The 11,652-nt window shown below is 39.2% G+C and overlaps 1 protein-coding gene across 1 annotated transcript; it reads right to left on the bottom strand.

Moving 5' to 3' along the window:
- Positions 1-3,448: 3,448 nt before the first annotated feature.
- LOC148695295 (uncharacterized) lies at positions 3,449-4,125 on the bottom strand. Its single transcript, XM_088698354.1, has 3 exons — positions 3,965-4,125; positions 3,634-3,851; positions 3,449-3,477 (listed from the first exon to the last, which is right to left on the bottom strand). The coding sequence occupies exons 1-3, from the start codon at positions 4,123-4,125 to the stop codon at positions 3,449-3,451; spliced, it is 408 nt and encodes a 135-aa protein (XP_088554480.1).
- Positions 4,126-11,652: the final 7,527 nt, after the last annotated feature.

The raw sequence follows: 11,652 nt of genomic DNA on the forward strand, positions 1-11,652 counted from the left end.
ATGGTATAAGAGCGGGTTGTCCTCGTGTGAAGCCAAACGGCCACATGCGCTCCACGTCATTCAATTGTTGTCCACGTGTAGGTTTGAAAATATGCCATACGTGCGGGGGCGTGTTGAGAGTTGTCTCACATCGGTGAGGGACAAGTTTTGCTATGTGCTTATTGTTAAATTTCAAGTAGACGGGTCATGGGCCCACTCCAACAACATCGATACTATCCCCACTTGGCCACCTGCTCAATCTGTCAGGTGTGGGGTTTTATAACAAAAGGTCTCGGTGGTAGTTAGAGTGAGATAATTCTATTTAAATGACTTGTTCTCAAGCCTTCATGTGGGAGAGAGGAATTTTAACACTTATATGATATTGGGCTACTCATATTGTTAATTAGTTTTATGGTGGAATTCTAGTTTCATCACTTGTTTATCTCATACCTACTTTGTCATACTTACTCTTCCTTATCTCCATACCATTTGTCATACTTACTCTTCCTTATCTCCATACCATGTATAGAGCTCTTCTATACACTTTGGGTGCGTTTGTTGCACATGACTTTCTCAGATTGGATTAATTTTAAGAACTAAGCTGGATTAACTTAGCATGAACTAACTTCAAGAACTAAATCATTAAAAAAGAGTCCAATTACCAACTCACACGAGTACAGGAGCTGTCAACATTTTCAGTTTCCGGCAACCTAATTTTGTCAACCAGTTCACACTTGAAATGCTGTAATGTATATTTACCTCGATTTCAAGTCATGGTCGAGTTGGGTCAAATATTGATATATCTTTTTCAGAAATGTACATATATCCAAAATATGAAGGCAAACTTTATTAATTATTGACTTTGCGGATATATCAAAAGCCATATGTAATTAACTGCATAAAAATTGACCTTTCCAAGATATTGATATATCTTTTTCAGAAATGTACATATATCCTAAAATATCAAGGCAAACTTTATTAATTATTGACTTTACGGATTTATCAAAAGCCATATGTAATTAACTACATAAAAATTGACCTTTCCAAGTTGAAGACATTTCACACTTGCAAGTATCAAATGGATTTTCCTGCATTTCACACTTTTTTTTTGTTGTGGGGGGGGGGGAGGAGGCGCGGTTAATTTCAATTAGTCACAAACCTTGTCCAGAAATTAATTTGCAAATATAAAAACACGATAAAATATATATATGGTTTATTTTTAGCTATGCTCATATACTTGCATAAAATCTCACTTGCTTCTTTATATTTTATTGGCTTTTTAATCAAAATGATCTGTAAAATTAGCATAACTCAGGTGAATGATATGATTATGGTGGGGGGGGGGGGGAGGATGGTATTTATCACCATGGTATTTATCGACACGTGACAAGGGGAAGTAATGTTCGTGGAATATGGCATAAGTTACGAAATGAAATACTTTAATTGATAAACCAAAATAATTATGAGGATGGCTAGGTTCTCCACAAGATATTTACAAATAGGTACACTAAAAAAAAAAAACACAATCCTCACTAAACTATGAACAAGTCCGAGATGCTTAAAAGAAAGTCCCAAAAGATAAAGTACAAGAAAGGATAAGGGGGTAACCTAAACACTCCAAGTCTCTGATAAATGCACTGCTACCCCACCCATGGATTTCTCGGAATCTACTTAGCCCTGTCACTTGTATGATCAGTGCCTACACCATTGCAATGGTGCACCGCGTAAACAAGAACCCAGATAAGTTGTGAAGCTCGTGTAAGTGACCATAATACAATGTATGTGATAATCAATAAAAACAGACCATCGATCACAATTTATAAACATCAAGTATAGAATCTTGCTTTATGAAATCCTAATCAGGTCACTAAAAACTCGAATGAGTCACCCAGACATCCAACGGCTTTTCTAAATCAAAACATAAAGTTCTCAAACTATCATTCATAAATACGCTAAAAACTAGGGCTAGAGCGACGCCGCTCGGCTGAAGCCTACATAAGTTACCAAACAGGAAGTGGCCCCCTATAGGGGATTAACTAAGCAGAGCCACCCTTGAGAAACCATCTAGGTAGTGACCCCTTATCATGGATTAACCAAGCAGAGTCACTCCTACGAATCTGTTAGGCAATGATCACTCATCGCAGATTAACCAAGCATGATCACCCCTAAGTACGTATGGCCATACCTAAGATATAAGGATCACCTATTGTGGATTAACCAAGCACGATCCATAAAAAAAATATGGTCCCTTATCGTGGATTAACCAAGCAGGACCGTGGTCCTCTACTAGCCCTCATGTTTAATAAACAATTCAAATATATTTAACACAATTCATAACCAATTCAAATAGGCAAATCACATAACATTTCATAAAGTAGATTGATGGCAAACTTTATAAAAACAATTATTTAGCATAAAATATAATTTAGAAATCCATGTGATATCCACAAAGTATACTAGCATGGGAGGATTTCCAGGTAATAACAATATCACATATATTAAAGTCACTCACCTGGAGTCTGTGTTAACGTTCCCTAGCACGATAATCAAGATGTCACGTACTATCGTCGCCTAAAACAAGGTACAAATCTACATTTAGAATTCTTTCGATAATTCATATAACCACAACTTCAATAGGATCCTCACAGTAACATTTTAAGAGAAGTTGAACTGTCGCTCAAAGGTAGGGTCTATGATCCTACGTCACTTGCTTCGTAAGATCCAACTACTAGATTTTTTATTCATAAGTTCCTAAGGTCCTTAAATATTACGTACAATAATACTTCAAAGTTTGGTGGCAATCCAACGGTCGGATCGTCATTAGTTAGAATATTCAAGTGGTGAATGGAATTTCGTTAATCGGATGTCAAATATGGAATCGGGGCATCAAATTTAGTTTAGGGTGGTTAGGTGGAGTCTCAGCCCATGTGCCGCCACACGCAGTGGTGGGTGATGAGACTCACCGGAACGGTAGAATCGCCGTCGAGTACCTCCGGTGCTCTGGTGAAGTTCCTCGCAATTTTGGACCTAAAAACCCTCAAATTTGGGTGGAGATGGTAGATGGGAAGTCACTGAGTGTTTTGTAGGTGTTGGATGGTGGTGATTCAATGAAAAAAAAAAAGCAAAATTGCCAGAATCAAGCTGGGTGGAAACCGAGTTACATGGGTCAACGGGAATGGAGGGGGGAATTCCCTTTTCCTGATTGGTTGGCTCACTCCCTCTAATTTCTGATTGGTCCCCTTAAACTTGTACCTGATTGGGCCTCTTTCCCACAAGATGAAAGTTTTAATTAATTTATAATCTAAAATTTAATAAAAGAAAGAAAACGATTTTGAACGTCCATAATTATACCGTTAAAACCCGGATTCGCAAACGACTTTCGCTTATCCGTTCGTGGTTTCATGATCTATTCGAAACATTAATTGTGAGCTTGAAAAATCAACGAATTTTAAAGATTAATTACGAAAATTCAAACCCGATAACTATTCGATTTAATTCCTAAAATTAACGGAATTAAAATTAACTAATAAAGATAACATAAACATGAAATACGAATTTAAATAACGAGATACGTAATGAATAGTGAAATTCCATGGATGGAATTTCACATCCTTCCCCCCTTAAAAAGAGTTTAGTCCCCTAAACACAACGCACCTGAGTCAAACAACTGTGGATAGTGTTGGCTCATCTTGTCCCCTGTCTCATTTTCCACACCATGATTGTTCCATAACACGCACACCAATGAAATAGTCTTGGTGTGGAGAGCTTTCTCTCTCCGATCGATAATTTCAACAGGGTACTCTTCATAAGTGAGATTCTCCTTGACCTGAATAGGCTTATAAGAAATGACGTGAGACGGGTCACTACGATACCTCCGGAGTGCAGATACGTGGAACACTGGTGAATGTGTAACAACTCTGGCAGTAGTGCAAGGCGATAGGCAACCTCGCCCACTCTTTCCAAGACCTCAAACGGCCCAATGTACCTTGGACTAAGCTTTCCTTTATGTCCGAACCTAAGAACGCCTTTCATAGGGAAAACTCGTAGGAAGGCATATTCTCCAACGTCGAATGTCACCTCATGTCTGTAGGGATCAGCATAACTCTCCTGTTGACTTTGAGCTACTAATGGATGTGCACGGATCATGGAAATCTTTTATACAGCAATTTGTATTAACTCTAGTCCCAATAATCAACGCTCTCTTACCTCATCCTAGTATAAAGGAGATCTGCACCTCCTCCCATAAAATGCCTTATATGGTGCCATCTGAATACTCACTTGATAACTGTTATTGTACGTAAACTCAATCAACGATAGATGTCTATCCCAGCTACCTTTCAAATCAAGTACGTACACTCGAAGCATATTTTACAAAATCTGAATAGTGTGCTCTAATTGACCATCGGTTTGAGGATGTAGTGTAACTCAACTTAGTCCTCATAGCATTACGAAGGCTATTCCAAAAACGAGAAGTGAAACGAGGATCACGATCGGAAATGATAAACACTGGAACTCCATGTAACTGAACAATCACATCTAGAAAGAGTCTCGCAAGTCGCTCAAGAGAATAAGTTTTCTCAACAACAAGAAAGTGGGCAGACTCCGTCAATCGATCGACAATAACCCATATGGAATCATGCCCATCTCGAGTCTTTAGTAAGCCTGTCACAAAATCCATAATAATATGCTCCCACTTCCATTCAGGAATAGGGAGTGACTAAAGTAAGCCTATAGGCCACTGATGCTCTGCCTTAGCCTGTTGACAAGTCAAGCAATGTGCGACGAACTCAGCAATATCTCTCTTCATATTTCCCTACCAGAAACTCTCACGAAGATCTCGATACATCTTTGTACTCCCGGGGTGATTAGAAAAAGTGGAAGAGTGAGCCTCCTTTATGACATTTCTACGTAAATCTCTAACATTCGGAACATAAAGTCGTTCCGAAACGAATCACACCACTGTCAAAAATGGTAAACTAGGGCCACGTAACTGCTCGTACACCATCCATGATTCGAACGAACTCTGGGTCCTCACTCTGGGCTGCCTTAATCCATTTAATCAATGTATGTTGCACAGTAAGAGCTGCGAGAAGATGATCATCACTCTGATCAATCGGTTCAATCTCTATTCTCCCAAGATCCTCCGCTAACTGACCAACCTGAAGTGATAAAACTGCTACACTAGCTAAGTGTTTCTGACTCAAGGCATGAGCAAATACATTCGCCTTGCTGGGATGATAGAGAATTTGACAGTCATAATCTTTCACCAGCTCTAACCAACGTCTCTGTCGCAAGTTTAGCTTTCGTCGAGTGAAAATATACTTTAGGCTTTTATGATCAGTGTAAATCTCATAAGACTCCCCATAAAGATAATGACACCAAAGCTTTAATGCATAAACCACAGCAGCTAGCTCCAAATTATGGGTCCGATAATTAAGTTCATGTGGCTTAAGCTGGCGAAAACCATAACCTATCACTTTGCCATGTTGCATCAGAACGCACCCCAGTCCCTTATGGGATGCATCAATGTATACTACAAAACCTCCAGAGCCAGATGGAAGCGTAAGTACAGGTGCAGATGCGAGTCTCATTTTCAGCTCCTCAAAACTAGCCTCACACTCGTCATCCTAAACTAAAAGAGTATCTTTCCTTGTCAGTTTCGTCAAAAGAAGCGCCAATGATGAGAACCCTTTAATAAATCTCCGATAATATCCAGCTAAGACCAGAAAACTTCGAATCTCAGTCACTGTGGTAGGTTGACTCCAAACAACAATTGCCTCTACCTTTGCAGGATCCACCATAATACCATCCCGCGAAATCACATGGCCAAGGAATCTAACATGCTCTAGCCAAAATTCACACTTGCTAAACTTAACATATAGCTGATGATCTCTTATAGTTTGCAAAACAAGCCTTAGATGTTCCTCATGTTCAGCTGCACTCCATGAATAGATCAAGATATCATCAATGAACACCACCACGAACTGATCAATGAACTATCAGAGCACTCGATTCATCAAGTCCATGAACACAGCAGGTGCATTATTCAGGCCAAACTATAAAACCAAGAACTCATAATGACCATAACGAGTCTGAAAGGTTGTCTTCACTATGTCCTCGTCTCGGATCCTCAACTAATGATAACCAGTCCGCAAATCTAACTTACTGAAATACTGAGCACCTTGAAACTGGTCAAACAAGTCATCAATCAACATGCCTACTCTGCGCCAAAGACACTAACCCTCAACACTAGCAGCAGCGTAATACCTTGAAAATTTGAAATATATGTTCATGTGGAGTAAATCGAGAATAAATATATTTATGGTTATAAAAATTTGATTAGAGAAATTTTAGAATTTTGTTTCCGAAATTTATTATAATTTACCTAGAAAATTTTATCGATAAGTGGAAAAGACAAAAATGCCTAGTTGACTAAACGTAATTTTACGACGACGTATTTTATCCTCATGTATTTTATCATATTGCTTGACGTATTTGGATATAGCTCAATCCTACGATAGCGTAGGCAAAAACCGTTTGTGAATCGGAATTGTAACGAGAAATTAGAGGTTTTAGAAGAAAAAAAAAAGAAAATGGAGAGAAGTCTGGAAGCTACTAGATGGCAGCGTGAGAGATGAGGAAAATGAGAGATGCGGGAGAGAAGAAGGAGGAGGGGGCCAATTAGAAGAGGTGGGGAATGGGAGTCCAATTAGAAAGAGGAAAAAACAAGGGGAAATGAGAGGGTGGAAGAGCACCGGATCACCCTTGACCCAGTTTCTTTCCCCCAAACCGACCCGTTTCGCTCGTCTTCTTCGGTAGTTTTCATCGGTTTTTCTGGCAAATCATGTCACCAAATCACTTGGAAAACATTCCCCACTGATTCCCCTTCTCTTTACACCCCAAAGGGGATGAAATTGGGTTCGATTTCATCCAAAACAGCACTGGTGGGAGCGGTGATTCCTCGGCGGTGTTCCGCCATTTCTGAAGGTGGTATAGTCAACCACAACCACCAAAAGAATTCTCTCAACCCCAGAAACAAAGCCCAAGCAATGGTTGAGGCGTTGGAGTTCAATTGATGACGAATCAAGGAGCACCCATTCCTAAGTCTAACGGGATCGAGGGCGATTTGAGGTGTTTCTTGGCCGAATTGGACTTCGGCCCAGGTATAAAAGTTATTCCTCTCATTTAACTCTACTTTCATGTAAAATTTGGTAATTTTTGGAGTTTGTCGGAAAAATGGATATCCGTTCGCCGGAAACTGCCATCTATGGCGACACGTATGGCGACGCATGGCCAGTGGGCTCATGCTGCCTTTTTACTCATATTTCGATATTCTGAATTTCATTTTGGTATCCATTTGATGTGTTTCAATTGCTAAGTATAGTATTGAATATTTTCTCTACTTGAATATTTTCAGAAATGGATTAAAAATGATTTATGAACTACGATTGGCTTGATCATTCCAAAGGGTATGTAGGCAGTCTAACGAGAAGTTAGATGCAGCCATAGAATAAATGAAATTAAATTTTAGTGGAGAATTAGAATGGTTATTAACTTAAAGATTAACCAAGACTTTATTTTTGGCCTACCACAAAATGTATATTCTGAAATAAATTGGTGGTGTGAGGCGTTACAAGCAGGTCTGCTAGTACCACTAGCAGTAGTTTGAGGGCAATCACGAAAGAAGTGACCAGTCTCGCCACACTGTTAACAAGTCTTAGAACCATCTCTACATGCGTCATAATGTCGGTGTTCGCAGTGAGCGTAAATCCGTGGAAGTGTCTTATGTGGCTAGTCACTAGATTCCCTAGAAAAACTCTGTGAACCTCCTCCAGAAGAAGTTTGGGATCCACACCTGAACGCACTCTAAGTACCTCATCGAAAACGGCTCTGATGACTCGTTCCAGCAGAATGCTAAGAGCCTCATCTAGAAATAGCCTGGAAGCCTCCACAAGAAGTACCTTGTTATCTTCCATGTGATGATCCCTGAGAACTCCCAGACGAGAATCCTGGTGCTTTCAGGATCCACCCGAAAACACATCGAATGGCTGACCTTCAAACCGGGTTATCTTTCTATGTTTTTCACTCTCTCGTGCATAGCGCTCCTCATTAATCTCTGTTGTGTGTGCATGATCGATCGCCTAGGAAAATTAACTCAATCCTTAGACAGATAACATATTCTTGATATTAGGCTTGAATCCCTTGATAAGTTTCTTCATTTTCTTATCCTCAAGAAGAGGCTGAAAGAAACGGTAAAGTCAAGTGAAACGGGCCACATAATCAGCAACTGAGTCAGTACCTTGCTCAATAGTGGCGGACTCTGCCTCCAGCTCATCACGAAATGACTCTGGAAAATAATGCTCAAAGAATGCAATCTGAAACCGCTCCCAAGTCAGAAGTCTCCCAACTACTAATAATGGACGAGTGATATACCACCACTCGTAGGCCTTGCCTGTCAACATATACACCGTAAGATCTACCTGCTCCTCAGATGAGCATCGTAAGACAGTGAAAACTCTGGCGATTTGATTGATCTAGGACTCAGCTACCCATAAATCAGTACTACCATTGAATCAAGGCGGCTAATGAGTACGGAACTCCCCATACAAAGACTTCTCTCTACTATAAGTCATACGAACTTGAGTCTGCATCAATTATGTCAAATCCTCAATGACACCTAAACATTCCAAGTCTCTGATAACTACACTGCTACCCCACCCACAGATTTCTCAGAATCTACTCAGCTCTATCACCTGTATGATCATTGCCTACACCATCGGAATAGTGCACCGGGCAAATAAGAACCCGAATAAGCTGCGAAACTCATGTGAGTGACCATAATACAACTTATGTGATAATCAATAAAAACAAACCATCGATCATAATTTATAAACATCAAGTATAGAATCATACTTTATGAAATCCTAATCAAGTCACTGAAAACTCAAATGAGTCACCCAGACATCCAACGGCTTTTCTAAATCAAAACACAAAGTTCTCAAACTATCATTCATAAATACGCTAAAAACTAGGGCTAGAGTGATGTCGTTTGGCCGAAGCCTACATAAGTAACTAAACAGGAAGTGGCCCCCATAGGGGATTAACCAAGCAGAGCCATCCCTAGGAAACCATGTAGGTAGTGACCCCCCATCGCGGATTAGCCAAGCAAAGTCACTTCTATGAATCTGTTAGACAGTGATCATTCATCGCGGATTAACCAAGCATGATTACCCCTAAGTACATATGGTTATACCTAAGATTTAAGGATCGCCTATCGTGGATTAACCAAGCACGATCCATAAAAAAATATGGTCCCCTATCTTGGATTAACCAAGCAGAACCATGGTCCCCTACTAGCCCTTACGTTTAATGAACAATTCAAATATATTTAACACAATTCATAACCAATTCAAACAACAAATCACATAACATTTCATAAAGTAGATCGATGGCAAACTTTATCAAAAAATTATTTAGCAGAAAACATAATTTAGAAATCCATGCGGTATCCACAAAGTATACTAGCATGGGAAGATTTCCAGGTAATAACAATATCACATATATTAAAGTCACTCACCTGAAATCCGCGCTAACGCTCCCTAGCACGATAATCAAGATGTCACGTACTAACATCGCCTAAAATAAGGTACAAGTCTACATTTAGAATTCTTTTGATAATTCAAATAACCACAACTTCAATAGGTTCCTCACAATAACATTTTAAGAGAAGTTAAACCGTCGCTCAAAGGTAGGGTCTATAATCCTACGTCACTTGCTCCGTAAGATCCAACCACTAGATTTTTGATTCGTAAGTTTCTAAGGTCCTTAAATATTACGTACAGTAATACTTCAAAGTTTGGGGGAGATCCAACGGTCGGATCGTCGTTAGTCAGAATATTGAAGTGGCGGACCTTAACGAAAAATTCGACTTTTTAAAAAAATTACCAAATTTTACCTGAATGAAGATTTCAATGAGTAGAGCAAGTTTTATACCTGTGGCCAAGTCCAATTTGGATGGGAAATGCCCCAATTTGGCTTGCACCCGTCGGAAACCCTAGAATGGGTGGGCTTCGATTCTCCTTCCTCGGTGTTCTGACGCCCCTACAACTGGTTGGGTCTTGTTCCTGGGTCCAAGGGGAGTTGATTAAGGGTGGTGGTGGGTGGTGAACTCGCCGAAACGGCGGAATCGTCGTCGAGTACATCCGGTGCTCCAGTGAAGTTCCTCGCGATTTTGGACCTAAAATCCCTCAAATTTGGGTGGAGATGGTAGATGGGAAGTCACTAAGTGTTTTGCAGGTGTTGGATGGTGGTGCTTCAAAGGAAAAAATGGCATAATCGCCGGAGTTAAGCCGGGTAGAAACCGTGTTACACGGGTCGACATGAACGGAGGGGAGGGAATTCTTTTTTCCTGATTGGCTGGCTCACTCCCCCTAATTTTTGATTGGTCCCTTAAACTTGTACATTATTGGGCCTCTTTCCCATAAGATGGGAGTTTTAATTCATTTCTAATCTAAAATTAAATAAAAGAAAGAAAACGATTTTGAACGTCTGTAACTATACCGTTAAAACCCGACTTTACAAACGGCTTTCGCTTATCCATTCGTGGTTTCGCGATCTATTCGAAAACATTAATTGTGACCTCCAAAGGTCAACGAATTTTAAAGATTAATTACGAAAATTGAAACCCGATAACTATTCGATTTAATTCCTAAAATTAACGGAATTAAAATTAACTAATAAAGATAACGTAAACGTGAAATACGAATTTAAATAACAAGATATGTAATGAATAAGGGATGGGATTTCACAAGTACAACCGTCGATCGCCATATCATGTAGTTTACAAAATATAGTCTGAAAATTTGGTCTTTCTAGCATCACCCTTAACCTAAAGACAAAATTAGAAGAGGACTAAAAAGAAGGATGTACATTAAGGGTATGTTTATTGCACTGAACTATCTCAGACTAGACTAGCTTTAATGATTAAGTTGGACTGGCTTAGAATAGATTAAGTTAGTCTGACTTAGTGAAGTGTTTGGTAAAGTATTGTACTAAAAAATAGGATAATAAAAATGATTTTTTTTTTTTTATAACAATCGATATTATCTACACTAAGGGGGTAGAGGATTGGGATAAGGCTCACAATGGGCTAGCGCTAATGTGGTTCAATTTTGCCTTTGGCAATAATTAATGCCTCTCACTTACAAGTGAAAATGAATACCACTAGATCGTAGTTCTAAGATAATAAAAATGATTTCAATGAAAATGCCTTTAACAATTTTGTCACAATTTCTCAACTAATTAAATGACTTCACTTTAGAAAAAATTATAAATTCAATGAAAACACCTTCAATAATTTCCTCCCACAATGACAAAGTCTCATCTGTGCAAACACAAGCCACTGAATCATTGTATTTTGGTGGAACCCAATCAATTTTCACAATTCCAGCAGCCTTGTGCACCTAAAGCAAAAACAATCACACATTTGAAGATGGCTGATCTGTGGCCCACAACCAAACAGAAATAATAAAAAAAGAGTAAACGGAGATTACAAGGACAAAAAGTAGAAAATCGGGTCACCAACCGAGAATCTGATGGGAATGTTAGCCTCATGATCATTGCAGAAAATAGTACAGTTACCTAGCGCTTATATCTTAACACTTATAAGTTGAA

This window comes from Pyrus communis, chromosome 8, assembly GCF_041283825.1.
Source record: "Pyrus communis isolate YQ-2024b chromosome 8, ASM4128382v1, whole genome shotgun sequence".
NCBI lineage: Eukaryota > Viridiplantae > Streptophyta > Magnoliopsida > Rosales > Rosaceae > Pyrus > Pyrus communis.

Excerpts from the sequence above, each read along its gene's own strand:
- LOC148695295 (XM_088698354.1), bottom strand. The coding sequence starts at position 4,125 with ATGATCCGTGCACATCCATTAGTAGCTCAAAGTCAACAGGAGAGTTAT. Across the intron at positions 3,852-3,964 it reads AAAGGAAAGCTTAGTCCAAG|GTATCGTAGTGACCCGTCTC; the intron begins GTACATTGGGCC and ends TGCACTCCGGAG. Across the intron at positions 3,478-3,633 it reads TCCACAGTTGTTTGACTCAG|GAATTAAATCGAATAGTTAT; the intron begins GTGCGTTGTGTT and ends CGTTAATTTTAG.